The sequence below is a fragment of the Festucalex cinctus genome, chromosome 19 (assembly GCF_051991245.1).
Source record: "Festucalex cinctus isolate MCC-2025b chromosome 19, RoL_Fcin_1.0, whole genome shotgun sequence".
NCBI classification, from domain to species: domain Eukaryota; kingdom Metazoa; phylum Chordata; class Actinopteri; order Syngnathiformes; family Syngnathidae; genus Festucalex; species Festucalex cinctus.
The window spans coordinates 12,896,961-12,915,109 of NC_135429.1; the positions used below are offsets into that span (position 1 = coordinate 12,896,961).

The 18,149-nt window shown below is 39.1% G+C and overlaps 1 protein-coding gene and 1 long non-coding RNA gene across 4 annotated transcripts in view; both read left to right on the forward strand.

The window, feature by feature from the left end:
* The window catches only part of csmd3b (CUB and Sushi multiple domains 3b), a 331,521-nt gene extending 321,273 nt beyond the window's left edge, over positions 1-10,248 (forward strand). For all 3 annotated transcript variants that reach the window (XM_077507458.1, XM_077507460.1, XM_077507461.1), the window contains 11 exons: positions 261-434; positions 510-683; positions 3,621-3,694; positions 4,082-4,193; positions 4,322-4,501; positions 5,439-5,498; positions 6,802-6,960; positions 7,157-7,293; positions 7,873-7,960; positions 8,046-8,181; positions 9,003-10,248. In XM_077507458.1, coding sequence (XP_077363584.1) covers positions 261-434; positions 510-683; positions 3,621-3,694; positions 4,082-4,193; positions 4,322-4,501; positions 5,439-5,498; positions 6,802-6,960; positions 7,157-7,293; positions 7,873-7,960; positions 8,046-8,181; positions 9,003-9,162 — 1,454 coding nt within the window. In that variant the 3' untranslated portion in view covers positions 9,163-10,248. The remainder of the gene's footprint in view (positions 1-260; positions 435-509; positions 684-3,620; positions 3,695-4,081; positions 4,194-4,321; positions 4,502-5,438; positions 5,499-6,801; positions 6,961-7,156; positions 7,294-7,872; positions 7,961-8,045; positions 8,182-9,002) is intronic.
* Positions 10,249-12,758: 2,510 nt separating this feature from the next.
* The window catches only part of LOC144007652 (uncharacterized), a 124,939-nt gene continuing 119,548 nt past the window's right edge, over positions 12,759-18,149 (forward strand). The window contains exons 1-3 of the long non-coding RNA XR_013280296.1: positions 12,759-12,859; positions 14,103-14,166; positions 14,622-14,685. This is a non-coding gene — a long non-coding RNA (uncharacterized LOC144007652). The remainder of the gene's footprint in view (positions 12,860-14,102; positions 14,167-14,621; positions 14,686-18,149) is intronic.

Genomic DNA, 18,149 nt, shown 5'->3' on the forward strand with positions numbered 1-18,149 from the left:
ATGGCCCTGGTTGATCTCCTTTGCTCTGCTGCCACCTGCTGGCCGTTTGTATAATAACTACCATTTCTGAAACCGTTCTTTGCAGTTGAGAGGCTGCATCAAAGCCTTCTGTATGCTCTAGTATAAAAAATAAAAAACTTACAAATACGTCTTTTGGACACTTAAAACAATTAAAAAAAACATATTTATATGTTACTGCGAGCAAATGAGTTAATATGTTTGTTAAAGGTCCCTCTTCCTCTCTTTCCCTCCCCGTCTAGCGGTGACGTGTCCCACTCCCGCCACCGTCAGCAACGGGGTTCTGCAGGGCAGCGACTTTGAGTGGGGCAGCAGCGTGAGCTACACCTGCTCGCCGGGCTACGAGCTGTCCTTCCCGGCCGTTCTCACCTGCGTGGCCAACGGAAGCTGGAGCGGGATGCTGCCGCAGTGCTTACGTAAGCCCACCATGCATGTCACCAGCCATGCAGACTCAACATTATTTATTTTTTGGTTTTGTTTTATATATGCAGCCAAGTTTTGCGGCGACCCCGGTACTCCAGCGGGTGGTTCCCGAGAGGGCCGGAGTTTCATCTACCAATCGGAAGTGACCTTCTCCTGCTCCCCGCCTCTCCTTCTGGTCGGCACGGCAACCAGGCTCTGCCAAAATGACGGTAGCTGGAGCGGTACACAGCCCCGCTGTATAGGTGATCATTTTGCTTGATAGTATTTTTTTTTTTTAAACCCTAAACATTCTTGAATAAATGAATATATCACTAATAATGATTTTGGTTGGGTTGCTCAATGAGAAAATGGCCTTTGTTCTATAAAATCCGTTAAAATAGAATCTACTGGTTTTTTCTGCTTTTGTCGATATTTTTGACAGTTTCCCTAGATTCACTGTGATTATTGCATGTTATTCATCATTCAGACACCACCAAACCCTAATTCAGGGTGGTTCAGCTTTGGGGGAGTCGGTATACTCAAGAGTAGACAAGAGACAGGACAAGCGCTTTGAGAATTATGAGAGACACAGTTAATTAAGAACGTGCATGCATGGAGACAGTTCAAATACAACCTGATAGCTACACAGAAAAGTGTCTGTCAATTTCTCCTTAGGCGAGGTCGTATTTGCAGCCATGAACAGGCAGTTATCATCTGTCTCATGCAACTGATGCCCGCCTAATTACTGACAGCTTGCTTTGTCTCAGCAAAGTGATAATACAATATCAGAGAGAAAGAACAAGGTCGGCGTTCTTATCCTTGCACTCAAGGAAAATATTATATTGTTGTGAACAGAATCCAATTTTTAAGTTCAGAGGCATATATTTTTCTGGCTGCTGTTTCGTTCTAGTCTTAAATCGTTGTGTAATTGTGATATAAAAAGACGCGTATTGTTGTTTTGAATGTATTTAGGGGGCTTCCAAATGACCGCGCGCGTGGGTTTGTCACACATTATTTATGTTCGGCTGCGTGCGGATGCTTTATTCCAACTTGTTTGTTGCTCAGTGGGGAGCCGCTAGCTATCGCGGCTAACCCCGCCGTCTCATATTCCTCTGCCTTAACGATCAGGGCAATTAAGGGCCCACCCACATGTGGCATTTTGCAGGCTTTGGCTCCCGGTTAAACCGGCCGCTGCTCATCAAAGCAGAAGTCACACAGACGGATCAGGAATAATCACAACGGAGGACTAGACAGACATGTTGTAAATGATGGTGGCGGGATCCGGTTTTCTAAAAGGACACTAATAACATCTTCGTTTTTGCACACTGAGTAATAATGTTTTTGATAATCTGAATTAGAAAAGGCTGCCCTCGTCTTTGTTAGCTTAGCTTTAGCTACCCAGGTAATTGATACCCAGTTGTTGTTGTAGAAAGAAAAGTCTTTGATAAATGTTTGGAGAACAGTCAATGAGTTTGAGTAATAAATATAAACATTAAGAATTCTTCCTTTGCAAAACTCACAAAAAAAAACCCCCATCACATTATCAGAAGATAGCCACTATTCAGCATGCATCTAGCAGCTAAGCTAACGTAATGCAACCGAAGATCTAACTTTACTTAAGAGTTCTGGGAATAGGAACAAAAACAGGTAGTTGTGTATGGGTTTTTTTCTTCACAATTTCAAAGTGATTTGTGTTTGAATAATCTTAAGTGTACAGTTAAGTTATGCTCATGAACCATGTAGCTAGCGGCTAAACCAGGCGTTGGGAACGCCAGTCCTCAAGAGCTGCTGTCCTGCTTGTTTTAGATGTCTCCCTCCTCCAACAAACCTGATTCAAATGCTCAACTCATCAACATGCTCGATATGAGCCTGATAACATTTCTGGTCATCATCAGGTGTATTGGAGGAGGGAAACTGTAGGACAGCGGCTCTCAAGGACCAGCGTTCGCTACCGCTGAGCTAAGCTAAACTAGGCGCAGTAAACATCTCTACTCGGCACAAACAGATGGCCCCCAATGCTTCACGCCAGTCACAGAAGATTATCACGACAATGAAACGGCTGAGTTCATCTGTCGATGGTGGCTGAAATGAGGTCTAGGGAGACACGCGGGGGGGAAAAAAGCGAGCGGCCCCTGCTATTTAGTCAAAGGCTCAGCACACGCGGACCTTGGCTCGCCACTTTGCACACGGGCGTGATTTGCGAGGAGGTGCTTCAGCGTCGAGTGCGTGCTGACTCATCATGATGTCTGAGTGTCGTTTTAAACACACGCACGAACCTCTGTATTCCATGGCACTCTCATAGGTGACTCCAAGTAGAATGTTGGGACAACTTCATAGCATCTGCACACACACAAAACATCTGGAATACTGCGGAACCTCGAATGAAGAAAAAAATAGACTGACGACTAAAAAGAGAGGGCCGCTGGAGGGGAAAAGAGATGTAGAGGAAGTGATGATGAAGAGAAAGGGAGTAGCATGAGGAGGGTTAGGAAAAGGATACATAATGGTCAAGCGAGAGGAATGAGTCGGGAAGAGAGAGAAGGGGATGCAGAGAAAAGGAGGTCTGAGTCGGGAGAAAGAAGGAGGTGAAGGAGAGTCGAGTGATGAAAGGAGGTGAATGAGCAGTGAAAAGAAGGTGAAATGTGAAGAATAAGTGTGAGGGAGGGAGAGAGAGGAAAGATTACACAAACATGATTGACTTTGTGTGAGATGTTTTTTGGTCAGTTTAAGATATTTTTTGGCGATAAGTGTAGTTCGTCCATATGTGAGGTTTTTGATGAATGTCAGCATTTTTGGAGGGGAGTATGTGAGATTTTAATGGTAAGTTGTTTTTTTGGTGATTGTGAGAAGGGTTTTCGGTAGACATGCGTTGCTTTTTGGTTTGTTTTTGATTATTAGAATATTTACACTGTATGTGAGATTTTTTTGCTCAATTTGACAGGTTTTTGATGAATGAGTTATTTTTTTTGTTTGTTTGGTGTGAGAGGCATTCTGATAAGTGTGAGAGGAAAATGTTATTATGGGCATTTACAGCACATCATAGCTCTCGCTCCTCGACTGCATCCTTTTCCCTCTTAACTTTGTGACAAAGCTCTGCTGCCCCCTGCTGCCGCGCCAGCATACAACAGTCTCTGTTGCCATGACAACAACGGGCCAGTGGAGAGGAGAGAGGGCATAACGCTTGTGTTTCTTCTTTACAGAGCCAACCAAGACGAGCTGTGACAACCCGGGAACGCCCAGATACGGATCCCTCAACCGCACCTTTGGATTCAAGGTTGGTAATGCAGTGAACACAATTTCATCAAGATTATTGTATAACTTGACTTGGCAGAAATGGAAAGACTCTCATGAACACAGTTTTAAGTAGTAAAAAAAGAGGCTGATCTTTATTTGTCACTCCCAGTTGAAGTATAACTGTAAAACAAAAATATGAAAGATAATTAAACAGTGTTTATTAAATTTTTTTTGATAAATGAGCCTTTCATATGAGTGTTATATGAGTTATGTTTTATTTTAATGCAAGATGTTTTTTTTTTATGCTTGTGTGAGAGCTAAATGTAAATGTTGTCCTGTGGAGCACTTCATATTGACGTTATGGCACCGATACAGCGATTTATCAATTTCCACGTGTGAAAGGGTCTGTCGTCTTGTCGTGTCGCAGGTGGGCAGCGTGGTGTCCTTCCAGTGCCAGCCGGGTCACCTGATCCAGGGCTCCTCCTCCAGAACTTGCCAGCCGGATCTGAGATGGAGCGGGACACAACCGGAGTGTATACGTAAGAGTCCCGTTCAAACGCTTGTCATGTCCTCTCCAATCGCCATCTTTTATTTAATGGTTATTTTTTTGGTGTCCAATCATCCATCTTTTTATTCTTCTTATTTTTTTTTTGTCATCCTCTCACAGCGCACGCATGCAAGCAGCCCGAGAGCGCCCTCCACGTGGACGTGGTGGGCATGGACCTGGCTGGCTTCGGCTACACGCTGGTGTACAGCTGCCAGCCCGGCTACTTCCTCGCCGGGGGTTCCGAGCACAGGGTCTGCAAGAGTGACGGCACCTGGACCGGAAAGATGCCGATATGTCGCGGTAAAAGCAAAACATGACTATAAAAGTGTGTTCATTGTTTTATTAAATGAATTAAAGTCCGATTATTAAACTGTTAATTACCTAACTATAATAACATAGCATAATAAACATTGAAATTTAAATTCAAATTAGAGCTGTCAAACGGTGACATTTTTAATCAGATTAATCACATCTTAGAATTTTGATTAATCATGATTAATCACTGACTTAAAAAGGCTTTTTCTCCCAACATATTTTGCCCCTCTAAATTTGAAGCGCACCTGTTATGTGTTCATTTTTTCGACATTTAATGTTATGAGGACGTCTTCAAAAATTTATATCCACTGCACACGCTCATCCTGCTTTTTCTAATCAATTATTTGCATAAACATGACCTACGGCACATGTAAATATTTATTAAATGCTTTACTTTAATGCATATAGTTATGTTTATTGCTCAAACTCCAACAGCTACCTTGTAACCATCCACTGTCGGCTAAAAAGGATCATCTGCGGTGAAAATTAATAGTGTGATTAATCTGTGGTAATACAATGATTAATGCGATATTTTTTTCTGATTAATTAGTTAACGCTTTAACTTTGTCAGCACTAATTAAAATATCAAAATTGGGGGGTATTAAGTTAATAAAAGGTACAATGTAATAAAAAAAATTAACAAATCATGAAATCTTACAAATTAGTCATGGATTCACTTTGCATAGCCTAGCCTGCAGCAAGCCATTTTTTTGTATTTTTTTTCCTTCCCCAAACACTTGATGGTCAATTAGTGCTAATCATGCGACCAGCACTGAATTCTAATTTTCTGTCTCCTGCCTCAATGGGACATTAAGCCTACATCTGGCTCACTACCATCTTTTGTTCCAATTTCCATATCATCACTGGACGCCACGTACTTAATGGAGCCAAATGTGTATTCATGTACTTTGTATGCTTGCAGCTGGCGAGAAGAAGAAAGCTGTAAAACCAGCAACGGGAACCCCGAGCCCCAAACTGAACGGTTAGTGCTGATTCCTTTTTGGTCTCCATGCAGTCCAAAAGACACCAGAGCCCGCAGCCGAGCGTGACCGCTTGCTTCCTTGTCTGCCGGCCATGTTTGTTATATTAATTTCTCAAAAGGTCACTATTTTGGCGAGCAGCGAAACACTTTTAAATGTGAAGTCACAGCTGTAACAAATGTTTCCGTTTAGTGCCAACTGCCAGCAACGTCTGCCGCATAATAACCAGCTATTTACATCTGCACTACATCAAACTGCATTTAATGGAGTTTACACAGGCCTACTTTTTACTATGGTACGGCTGTAAGGCTATATGACCCCAATAAAATAGCCCTATCTTACTTGGGATATGCTACATTTCATTGATCAACCTCTACTCAGCTCAACTTTATTTATAGAGCACTTCAAAGCAACTGCAGTTTAAGGTGATGTACAGGATACAAATACATATCAAATATGACATACAACAATAAAACACTAAAGGACAGTCATGTGGAATTGAAGGCGAATGAATAATATATTCATTTTTAGTTTTAATTTCATTTCTAATGGGAAAAAAATAGTGTACATTATTTTTTTCAATTATTAGATTTTAGTTTTTATGTTATTGCATATTAGCTTTAATTATACATTTTCTAAAAAAATATATTTAATGTTTTTAAATGTATTGCTGTTTTTCACCATATTTATCCCCATCAGTTATAACAGTAATATTTGATAGATAATATATTTATTTTTAATTTAAAATTAATCTATTTTGCAATAAATGAGTTGTAAATGCACAAACCTTTTATTTTAATTATTTTATATATTTGCAATTTGAACCCCATGCAAAAAAATAATAAAAAAATACATGAAATAACTGAAATAATTTTGAAAAATGTTTTGAAAAATTCTAGGTAAAAAAAAAAAAGAAGACATTTTTAAATCTTTTTACCTTTTAACTAATAAATATTTTTAATAGATGATGAAAAAAAAACGATTTTATTTAAGTTAGAATTAAAATTTTGTTTTTTGTTGTTTTCTTTAATGGTCATTTAGTTGCTGTAAATTATTTTTCACATTTATTTGTATTTAGATATTTGTATGTAGTTTCTAATTGTATATATTTCATAATGTGATGAAAGTGAGTAGTTAATGATTCTGGACAAGTGCTGAGTGAATTAATTGTCTTTTATTGACTTTTCTATATTCATTTCTACACGTGACTTAAAAATGACAAAAATGCTCATGCTGTTAGCCACTCTGATTCTCTGATTCTCAATATATATATTTTAACCATTTTTTTTCTCCATGGTTCCGCAGTGCCCGACGATGTGTTTGCCCCCAACTACATCTGGAAGGGCTCGTACAATTACAGGGGAAGGAAGCAGCCCATGACGCTGAGCATCACCAGCTTCAACGCCAGCACGGGCAGAGTCAACGTCACCCTGAGCAACGGCAACATGGAGCTGCTGCTATCAGGCATGTCACGCATGTTGCTGTTGGACATATTGTTATGCTACGGAGGAACATATTATTTTCCTTAATATGGTATTGATACATATTATACAGGACAAAACATGTACATACATTATGAGTACAAAAAAATGGCAGAAACTAAAATAGAGAAATAGTAGAAAAATAAAAAATGAACAAGATGTGTTGTCTCTTTCGGCAGGTCTTTATAAGACATCAGAGGCACGTTTGCTGTTGCTGATGTACCATGTGAACTACGCGCAGCAGGGAAATCAGCTCAAAGATGCCACCATTTCTCCTGCCAAGATCATCGAAGACTCGTGGACCATGGATGGATTTGTAAGCGTCAGTGTGATCACAGAAAATATCAACTTTACACAGTCATCCTCCGCTATTAACGACGGATGGGGATAATTGTTTAGAACTGGAAATATAGCACAAACTGTCATCTCAAAATAGTTTAGTATAATTTCAAATTCACAACATTATTAAAATTTAATGTACATTAACTCTTTTACTGCCACACGTAATGAAAAACAAACAAACAAAAAACACAGTGCCATTTCGCCGAGCATTCATCAGATTCCATCAGGTTCCGTCACATTTCATTGTAATTCCATACACCAGTAGCCCATTAAAAAGAGACACAATGCTGCCATCTGCTGGCCATAGTTAGGTGGTGTTTTTGATTCCACAACCCATTGACCAGGCAGCGCTGCACTTCGGCATTGCTCCGTCCATTTAAGGAAAAAAAAAAAAAAAAAAAAAAGGTAGATGACGTCATTTCACGTTTATGGCAGCATACATCGGGATTTTACTAATCGTTATTAAACGTTTTTAGCGGTCAAAGAATTACAGTTCATGTGCATACCATCCAGTCCATCACTTTTTCTTGAATGTGGTTATTTATCGTTGCAGGTGTCTGCCGAACCCGACGGTTCCAGTTACGTGTTCCAGGGCTTCATTCAGGGAAAAGACTACGGACAGTTTGGACTCCAGCGACTCGGTAATTGCTGTCCAAAAAGGACTTGATGATGATGATGATGATGATGATGATGATGAACGAGGCGAACTTCCCGTTTGCTTTGCAGGTCTGAACATGTCGGAGAGTCAGAATTCGCAGCCGCCTCAGCTGGGTACCAACAGCAGCTCGGTGGCTATCGCGATCCTGGTGCCTTTCTTCGCGCTCATTTTTACTGGCTTCGGCTTCTATCTATACAAACAAAGGTTTGTACTAAAGAGTGCATTGATCGTATGTGGCAGGCTTTCCGTAAAACAGCCCAAGAATCATGAGTTGTATACAATTTTTGACTCAATGTTTGCCTAAAAGATCCTGTTTTAAGGGGGTAGTCCTGTCTCGTGCTAATGAGCCATAATTAACCTACATATTAGCTTAGCATTGCCTCGTTGCTAGGTGGTTACGATGATGCTAGCTACTACAAGCCCACAGGGAAAAAAAAAAAAAAAAAGACAGCACTACGGGTGCCCACGTCCACTTTGACAACATCAACAAACGTGGGCTCCCTCTAGTGGTATGCAGAAGGATCACTGCCCAAGTACAGTTAAGCTGTATTTAGCGTTTCATACCACTTACTCACAGAGTCACCTGTTTGTGCAATTTTTTTTCAATTTTTTTTGTAATATTGAAAAAAATAAATGTTTGCTAGGAGAGCCTGTCGCCGTGGAGGTTTATGCCTGAAATTTGGGGATGTTTAAAAAAAATGCATAATATAAAATGTCCAACAATTATTTGCTGAATTTCACTATTCACTATTACTGTATTTTATTTGCCCGTTTTTAAATGGAGTGTTTGAACTGTGCATAATGTTACAGTGGCCTGCAATAATATATAGGACCCCATTTTCTCATTTTTGAACCCCGGTCGGAAGGATGTGCTAATTTGCTTTTGCCAAAGTTTGAGGATCATTTCAGGGAACCCAGGAAACCCCCAACTCAATTACAACATGGAGGCATCTGTCTATGTTCATAGACATTTTATCTTACCCCTCTGTTGTTGTTGTGTTATTTCCACATTTATTTACACACAGGACCACACCGAAAACCCAGTACACAGGCTGCTCGGTCCACGAGAACAACAACGGGCAGGCCGCCTTCGAGAACCCCATGTACAACACCAACGCCAAGGCGGTGGAGGGGAAGGCGGTCCGCTTCGACCCCAATCTCAACACGGTCTGCACCATGGTCTGAGGATCCATGACGGGCAGGAACCGGAACGGAAAACTGTTCCCGGTGATTCAGACTGGTCTCGGCCGCCCGGTCTGGAATCTCACATTACGGAGAGTAGCAAAAAAGTTTTTGTAACACGGAGGGGGAGAAAAAAAAAAAAGTAAAAAAACAAACAAACTCGTGAGCAAAAGAAGGGATGAGGGCAGCCCCGGAAACGGCGTCCTTAATCTTGAGTGAACGGCGGATTAGAGTCAAAAGGGAGCCCGGGTCCTAGTGGAGCAGATGAGAGGGGGAGGAAGGCTGACTCACGGAATGTTTAAATCGCTCCTTTGCCATTCCGGTGGACGGAAAGGCTGAGGAGAGGCAGAGAACCCCGAACTGAACTGGAAGTCGATTAAGCGAATCGTCTCAAGTGAAGATCTTCAAATCCCCTCGTAGCTAATCAGAGCAAACCTGAAACTCGGAGCCGTTTGCGGAAATTGTTCCCTGATTCGGTGGATTCCAAAAGGACTCTGATGCGAGTTGGACTAACAAAGAGTCTGAAACTGACATTCCGGTTCTGGCACTAAAGCACATCGGACAGGAAACGCTTCCTGTCTGCCCCGGAGAATGGGACACTTTGACGGGAGGGAGGGGACGAGACGGGAGACATCTGCGGAGGTCCGCTTGCAGGACCGCCGCCGTTGGAACTTTAAGCAGAAGCGGGCTTTGCCGCTGCCGACGTGGACCGCCGCCGCGGTTCCACTGTGATCCTGCACTCCGCGAGTGCTTCCTCCTTTATTTGTTACTACTACAGAATCTTCTGATCTGTAAATCTATTGCGAATATATATCAATATATATATTCGGGAGTGGTCACCACTTATATTTTTGTGCTATGTATTTGCCACGGGGGCGTGGCCAAGACGGATCATAAGCAGCAGATTATCATGTGGGATTTTTCCAGGAAAAAAAAAAAAATCTGGCCAACCACCTTTTTTCTTTCCTTCGCAGAATGTGAAGTCGCACACTTTCATTGCTTTTTGTGATCTGTTTGGTTCTATGATTTTTGTTTAGACGTCACTGTGTCTAATTATCTAAATGAGAAAAGCCGCAACAGCTGCCACTTTTTAATTTTTTTTTTAATGTTTTTTTTAAAAAAAAAATTCTTTTTTGTTGTTTTTGTTTTTTTGTTTTTTTTGGTTGGTTGGTTTTTGAGTCCAGAATGCTACGGTGCTATGATTACAAGTGTTAAAGGGGAAGTCAACCTTTCTTGTTACTTCTTGACAATAATATGTTGTACTGTATGTGACCTCACGAGTCTAATTGTGAAATTCTGATTAATATTACATTTGTGGAATATGAGGCAAAATTTAGCCGTTTTTAATAATCTCAAGGGGCGGCCATTTTGCCACTTGCTGTCGACTGAAGATGACATCACAGTTTGCTCAGGCAGGGCTCAGGCAATGACCAATCACAGCTCACCTGTTTCCTGAAGCTGAGCTGTGATTGGTTGTTACCTGAGACATGAGCAACTGCGATGTCAACAGCAAGGTAGCAAGACAGCAAAATGGCTGCTTTCTGATATGGAAAAACTGCTAGATTTTGCTCCTTAATTCATATTCATTTAACACAATATTAAACAGAATACTGTATTTAGAGTAGTGGGGCTGCATAGAACATATTGTCAAGATTTTTTTTGTTGACTTCCCCTTTAAATTTAGGGAGGACTCAAGTGATGTGAGCCCCTTTCACACTGATCAAAGCACCTTCTTGTTATCCTCTTTGTCATCGAAAGTAAATACTGTCGCTCAGACGTCAACATACATCTACTGTAATTATCTGAATAAGTGAAGCTGCAACGGCTGAGTCAACTCGTAGTTTGGAAATGATGATTTTGTGCCAACTCAACCGTTCTATCGTTACATGCCAATTTGCTGGGAATGTAGTGTGAAAGGGACTAGGGATGGAATCAAGTGAAGTATCTGGATAGTTATGAACTCAACTCGTCCGTCTCGCGTTGTTAAATATGGAATGTTGAAATGTTGTGTTTGTAGTCGGAAGTATCGCTTTAATTGTAATTAAGTTTGTTTTTTTTCTCCCCTCATTATCGGGACCTTTTGTACAGGAATTTTATCGTAAACAACTGGATCCCAGTGGAATACTTTGGGTTTTTTTTCAAGTATGCATTTGAAGAAACATAAGCCTTATTATTTCTGTCTGGTTTTCTTTGTTCAGTAGCGTTTATTTCCCATCAGAAATAAAGTTGGCAGGTTTAGGAAACCATGCGGAACAGTCCAACATACTTCCTCTTAATTGTCGGCCTTAAAATGAGCCACAACTCGTACTATTTTTTTTACTTATTTTTTTTTTCTCCCAAATGGGCCAGTCATATTGAGAGCGTTTTTCTGCTTCTTTTAACAAGTGCCGCATTGATCTTTCTTTTTTTTTTTGTCTTTAACATGCTGCCAAAATGACATTTTGTTGGCGGTTCAGTTCATCCACGCTCATTTGGACAATTTGGAGTGATTGTCGTCGCGTGTACGTTGTTGTTGTGTTTTGGTGGCTTTAGTTGTGCTTTTCACAATGAATCTGACACAGTGCCTGACAAAAAAGAAAAAAAAAATTGGGGGACCCCGCCACATCTGGGACAACGCCTTCCACACACACACACACGTATCCCACTTTCAATGGCATTTTTCTCTCCCCGCCACAAGCTTTTCCCACTGACTGCAATAAGATTGACTGGAAGACTGAAGCCCTTCTTCGCCCCCCCTTGACGGACACTGGGAGTATTCCCTGTTTGGAAAGAAAAGAAATTATGGTTAAAAAAAAAATATATATACCTAACTAAACAAAGTGTTTTGTACAGAAATATATTTTTATGATGAGATTATTTGTAAAATGTAATGAATCTATTATGTAAATTTTCAATGCAATGTAAGATTAAAAAAAAAAAGGCGACTTGCTTTTGTAATTGTGTCTTTTTCTTTGCATACTGGGGCGGGGTTCTCACTTTTAAAAGTTGCTTTTGGGTTAAAGTGTGACTTGAAAATAAAGCAAATTTACACCTGTGAGGCCAAAGAGAGTGTTGCTATCTCACCTCGAGATAAAGTCCCCAAACTTTGGCATGTTCATTTTCTCTCCGCAGGTTTTATCGCCAATTTTTTTATTTTAATTTTTTTATTTTATTATTATTATTTTTTTAGTGCCTTTTCAGACCTTCGACTTTCTAGCCTAACTCCCAAGAAGTTTAGTTAAAAAAGTTTTGCCACAAATTCAATGTTCCTTACCCTTTGAGTACTTATCATTAAATCATAATCCACTTCTTTGATTATATTATGTGATGAAAGAATTACTTGCAGTCATCATAATGATGTTCTAGGTAACTTGAACTTTCATTCTGCCTAATAAAAAACTGATTAAAAAAAGTTATTTATACAAATATAAATTGACAATTCGGTAAAAAAAAAAAAAGTCGTAACATGCTTTATACATACATATATATATATATATATATATATATATATATATATATATATATATATACATACATATACAATTTAACATGAATTATATATGTCTGCGGTTGTCATTTTCAAGACGTCTGACGTCGGCAATAATCGCCGTTGCGTGATGACGTCACTAAGCGTTCTTTCCAATGTTGGAAGTTGCTTTTCGCCTCTGCTCGCCACGACCCGTTGACGTTTTCTCAAATGTTAAAGAAAGGTGGCTTAAAGGTTAGAATATTTAACTTTCTCTTTTGAAGAGGCCACCGTTCTTGTGTCGGGCAAATGCTAAGTTAAAGCTGTGTGTTTTTTGTGTTCGTCGTGGTCCAAAATGTTGCTAAATGAGTTGAGCTAATTAGTTCTACCTGCGTTCGACAGGTGCTGCTGCTGTCGTCGTCGTACAACAGCGGCGTTTTATCCCCTTTTTTCGAAGCTTCAAAAGTCAATAAATTTGTGTTTTAAGCAGAAAAACGTTGTCAAAGTTTATGCTGTGGTATGGTTTTATACGTTATGGAATGAATGCTTGCGGCGCCGTCAAGTTAAATATACCTTTTTACACAAACTGATAATTTATTTGTTTAAGTGGTTTACTTGTTCAAGTGGTATGTTTTAATATTTTATGTACACGTGTGAATCGATAATTATCTAAATTAAGAAACAGTAATTTAAATGGGCTCTTGCAAGGCTTTTTGGGGTTTGTTAGTTTACCACACGCGGCCACTAGATGACGCCACAGCACTTATGATTTTGTTGGTTGGAAACGGCACGTTAAACGTTGACGCTGCTGTTGAAATTAAATAGCAAAAAATACAAAACAACAAAAAATATAGATACAGTCGAATGTATGTATTTTTAGATTTTCTTATTTTTCCAACGTTATTAAACAGAAAATGAAACTGAATAAACGTTATTCTTGTGACTCTGAGGTGACTTTTAAAAATGTTTCTCAACGACACTGATTGTAATGTAGCAGGTAACCACTAGGTGGTGCCAGCACACTTCTACTGTCAGGGTCAGTGAGGCATTTTTACAAACCATCAATTATTGGCAGTGTTATTTTATTTTATTTTTTTTGTACATTCCAAAGACATGCACGACAGGTTAATTGGGCGCTCCGAATTGTCCCTAGGTGTGCTTGTGAGTGTGGATGGTTGTTCGTCTCTGTGTGCCCTGCGATTGGCTGGCAACCAGTCCAGGGTGTCCCCCGCCTACTGCCCAGAGCCAGCTGAGATAGGCTCCAGCACCCCCCGCGACCCTTGTGAGGAATAAGCGGTCAAGAAAATGGATGGATGTTTTTGTACTTCAAAGGTGGAAAAAAGATTATTGGACGTAATTTGAAAATACAACATACTTAAACATATTAAAATATAATACATTAAAATAAATAAGACTGTTCTCCAGTTGAAATTATTATTTTGTTTGTTTTATTTTTAAATTTACATCTTTTTTTTTTCCCCTGCTATTGTACATTTAGAGGCCGAGATGAAGAAATCTTGTGACCACGACTGTCTCTACACAGCAAAGTGCAAGTAGTTTAAGTAAGTATCCTGTTTAAAAGTAAATCAATGTTGTATTTTCGATTATTTTCATATTTTCCCATTATTTAACAAAATAATTCAACTCAATAACGTAATGACTCTTCAACGACTTTTGTAAAAATGTTTTGATTGTCATGTAGCAGGAAACCACTAGATGGTGCGGCACACCTCTGAAGAACATCAATGTTTGTGGAACAAAGGCGGAAAAAACACGCACACAATTATTAAGAGTTACAATAAATAAATTAAATTAAATTAAAGAAAATAAAAGTGAATTGGAGAGAATTTGAAAATACAACACATTTATAGAGATTTAAAAAAAAAAATCAAAATATGTTCAGCATATGAAAAAAATATATATGATCCATTCCAATGATTCAAGCATTATTGTTAGTTAAGTTTTTAAATGTATTAATATTTGTCTTAGTTTTATGATGGTATTTTTACATTTACAGACCTAGAGGAAGAAATCTGGTTATCAAGGTGGGCTCTACACGCCACAAAGTGCAAGAAGTTTAGGTAAGTTTCCAAATGTTTATTATTTATTTATTTATTTGAATTCATGGGAGTATCATGAAGAAATGTTTAATTCTTAAAATATGAGTTTGGGAAATAGGATTTAGAATCAGCATGACTCAGGTGAATACTTAATGTACAATTTACTGTAGTATAAAAAAAAATACAATGAATAATGTTGAGAATATTAACATAAAAGGGAAACCTTTAACTAGCTATTCTTCCCCAAAATAATGTTGGTTTGTTGTTCAGTAGGTTTGTGCTATCCTTGAATGCTAATTCGTATGCACGTGAGACCTTTGAACTGGAAATATTAAATACAGTGTAGTTAATTTGATGTTTCAGCCAAACCCTTTGTTGTTTGTTTAGGATAATGGATCAATTATACATGTATTGAAAAATTTATTATCAAAAATGAAGAGCACGTCCTGAATACCCTTTCATAATATGTCATATCAGTTGTATCAGGGATTGACAACTTGGAATAAATGCTGGAGGGGATCACATAGGAGCAGATGTATTATAAAAATGTAATTTAAAAACATATATAAAATATATAGAACAGTTGAAAGGATTTATTCAACAACAACAACAAAAAAGATCTTTTGTGGTCCATTGTTGCCCCTTGAGCCTCAAGCTGGACACGTGTGCTTTAAATACTCATCGTGTCTTCCGATCAGTCAGCCGTCTTCCTGCCCGTGACTCGCTCGCTTTTCCCACATTGCTCCGTCTTTTTTTCCGTCCTCTCTCAATCAATGGGGGGATTCGGCCCTCCGGGACGTTTTATTTCAATAAAGGAGCCTGGCGAGCCAACAGAACGATGTTTTGTAGGAGCCACATTAATTATGCATCCGCTGCGGAAATCAGCCGGCCTTGATCATCTCGTTTTTACTTTTTTATTTATTTATGCGTTTATTGTAGTCCAAGTTGGATTGTTAATTGGCGGGCTTGTCACATCATATCTGGCCTGTGTTTGATGCTCTATATATTTTATGGTTTCTATTTATTAATGCTGTTTGTGGTGACCTCCCTGCATATTAATTGTTAGTTTTCTCACTGTTGGCTTCAGAAATGTGAACAATTAAATAGGAAATGATGGATTTTGTACTTTAATGTTAGTTTTGTGCACTCTACACTGTAACATGAACTTCACATGTACTGCTGTGTGAATGTGAAATTGCATTCACGTGGTGTCAGACGATTTACTAAATGAAATGATGTCCCTGAAGGTGTGCCTTGCTAAATGATACTAAATTAATAGTCAATAAAAGTGTGGAATATGGGGTAGTTCATACAAAATTGTAGTTTTACAAAAGTTACTCCATTTTTTTGGAATTTCACAACTAACAGTACACAGTGATGTGATAACAAAAATGTTTGCTTTGTGTTAGAATTGCGGTTAAGTGGCAAAATAACACCGAGAATCAGTCATACAGAGAGCGAATGAAATATTTTAATAAAAAAAAATATTTCACCCTAATAAAATACAGGATTTTTTATTTTTATTTTACAAGTAACAATTCAAAAATGAAAACAAATTTAAATTTTGAGAATAAAAAAAAAAAAAGAGAATCTTTACATTTGTGTGGCTATTGTGGCATTCTATGGCTAAAATTCTGTCAAATGACCTTTAATTTAAAAAAAAAAAAAAAAAAAAAAAAGTTTATCTTAATTTGACCCCCCCCCAAAAAACAGAACATTTATTTTTTTTAAATTATTTTTTCTTTTTTTTTTCAAAACTTCTCTCAAATCTTTTCCTGAAAAAAATATGAATACATAGGTACTCGCAACATTTAACTCAACATACAGTATTAATTCTAAAACATAAGACATTTTTTTTCTGCTCCAACTCAGTGTTTTGTCCTCTAAAGTTTTTGTTTGTCCTCCATAAATTACAAATGAATTCTTAGAAATGTACATTTTTCCTTGAAAGAAAATATCCAATTCTTCTTTTAACTCAAGCCTTTGTAAATTACTCTTCAAAATGACTATTGTACACTGTTGCCGTGGCGACGCGCTGTTTTGATGGTCTCATGGAATCAAACGAGAGGTACGGTTCACAACCATGACCTAAAGATAGAGCTCAAATCTTCCACGTTGCAGTGATGGACACCAGTTGGAAAGTTTCCTGATAGCTCTACTTGCGATCAGACCTATACTGTTTATTTTTTCTCATAATAATGAGCAAAATGAAGGCTATTAAGCAGATTGCACTACTGGGCCCTCACTACTTGTCAGCATGTGTGCACGTAGCGCCCCCTCGGCCTTGAAGCCGCTCGGCGTAACCAATCGATGCGTGAGACAAGCTCATCCGTGTCCGACATCGCGCGGCAACCATGTTTGATTAAATGGCCGCCGCCACAGCCTCACCGGGACTCAAATCAATGGCGTTGGAGGGGCGGGAGGGGTGCTCACCTTACATGACGCGGCCCACCGTGGCGCCTGGCCGTATTGACTCGCATAGCAATAAGGAGGATGCCATTTGTCATCAGTTTGTCATTTTTCAATAGTTGCGTCACTGATGTTTTAAATACAAAGTTGTTCTCAAACCTTTTAAACAGCAAGTAACGCTTAAATAAAATTCCAAGCCTGATTTTGTGAGGTCGTTTGTTGTGCTTGCAGCAGAAATTACGGAGTGTTAAAAAAAATCGATTGTCGTATAAAATCCAACTTTTTTTAAATACCTTACATTTTGCCACATTTTTCAGCATTTTTGCCATTGAACACAGCTGTGAACATACCGGTAGTCAACTTTTCAGTCTCTTTGTTCCAGTCGGACCGCAAGGACAAGCTTGTAATGATCTCAATGTTTTCTGTTGTTTCCATGACAACACAACACCCCTAGGTGATTCGGCCCGTGCCACATCATTTTTAACTAAACACGCGATAAAGGTTCACTGCCTAGGCTGAGAGAATTTAGCGCATGACAGCCGCTAACTATCAACATTTTTTTAGAAATGTAAAACAAAACTGAAATGCTACAAAAAAATCTGCGAAATGTAAATACTAAATGGAATACATTTTGACAGAGGACTTTCCTTGAATAAGAAATGAATTGAAATAATAGATCGCCTATATTGTCATTGTCAGGTGCTACCAGATTTGGGGTCCACAACTTTGTTTTTCCTCAAAAGCATTGCTTCTCCATAACTTTATTTTATTCACCGTATTCCCACTCTTAACTACATAGACATTATTTGTTTCCACAAAATATATTTATTTCAACTCGCCCCTGCTTGCTCCATTGTTTCAAGACGTGAGCGGCGATCATTGTCTTTTGCTCCATTCTACTCCGCCCTGTTAGGATGTCGAGAGCGAGACGCGGCAAACGATCGGCGGGCGGCGGCGGATCGCTCGCGTGCGGGATTTGTTTGACTCGGGTAATTGAAAGTGTTTTAAACTATTACGGCGGGCACAGGGGCTTGTTTAAGTGTCGAGCTGCCAGTCAGTGAGGCGGGCGGGCCCCG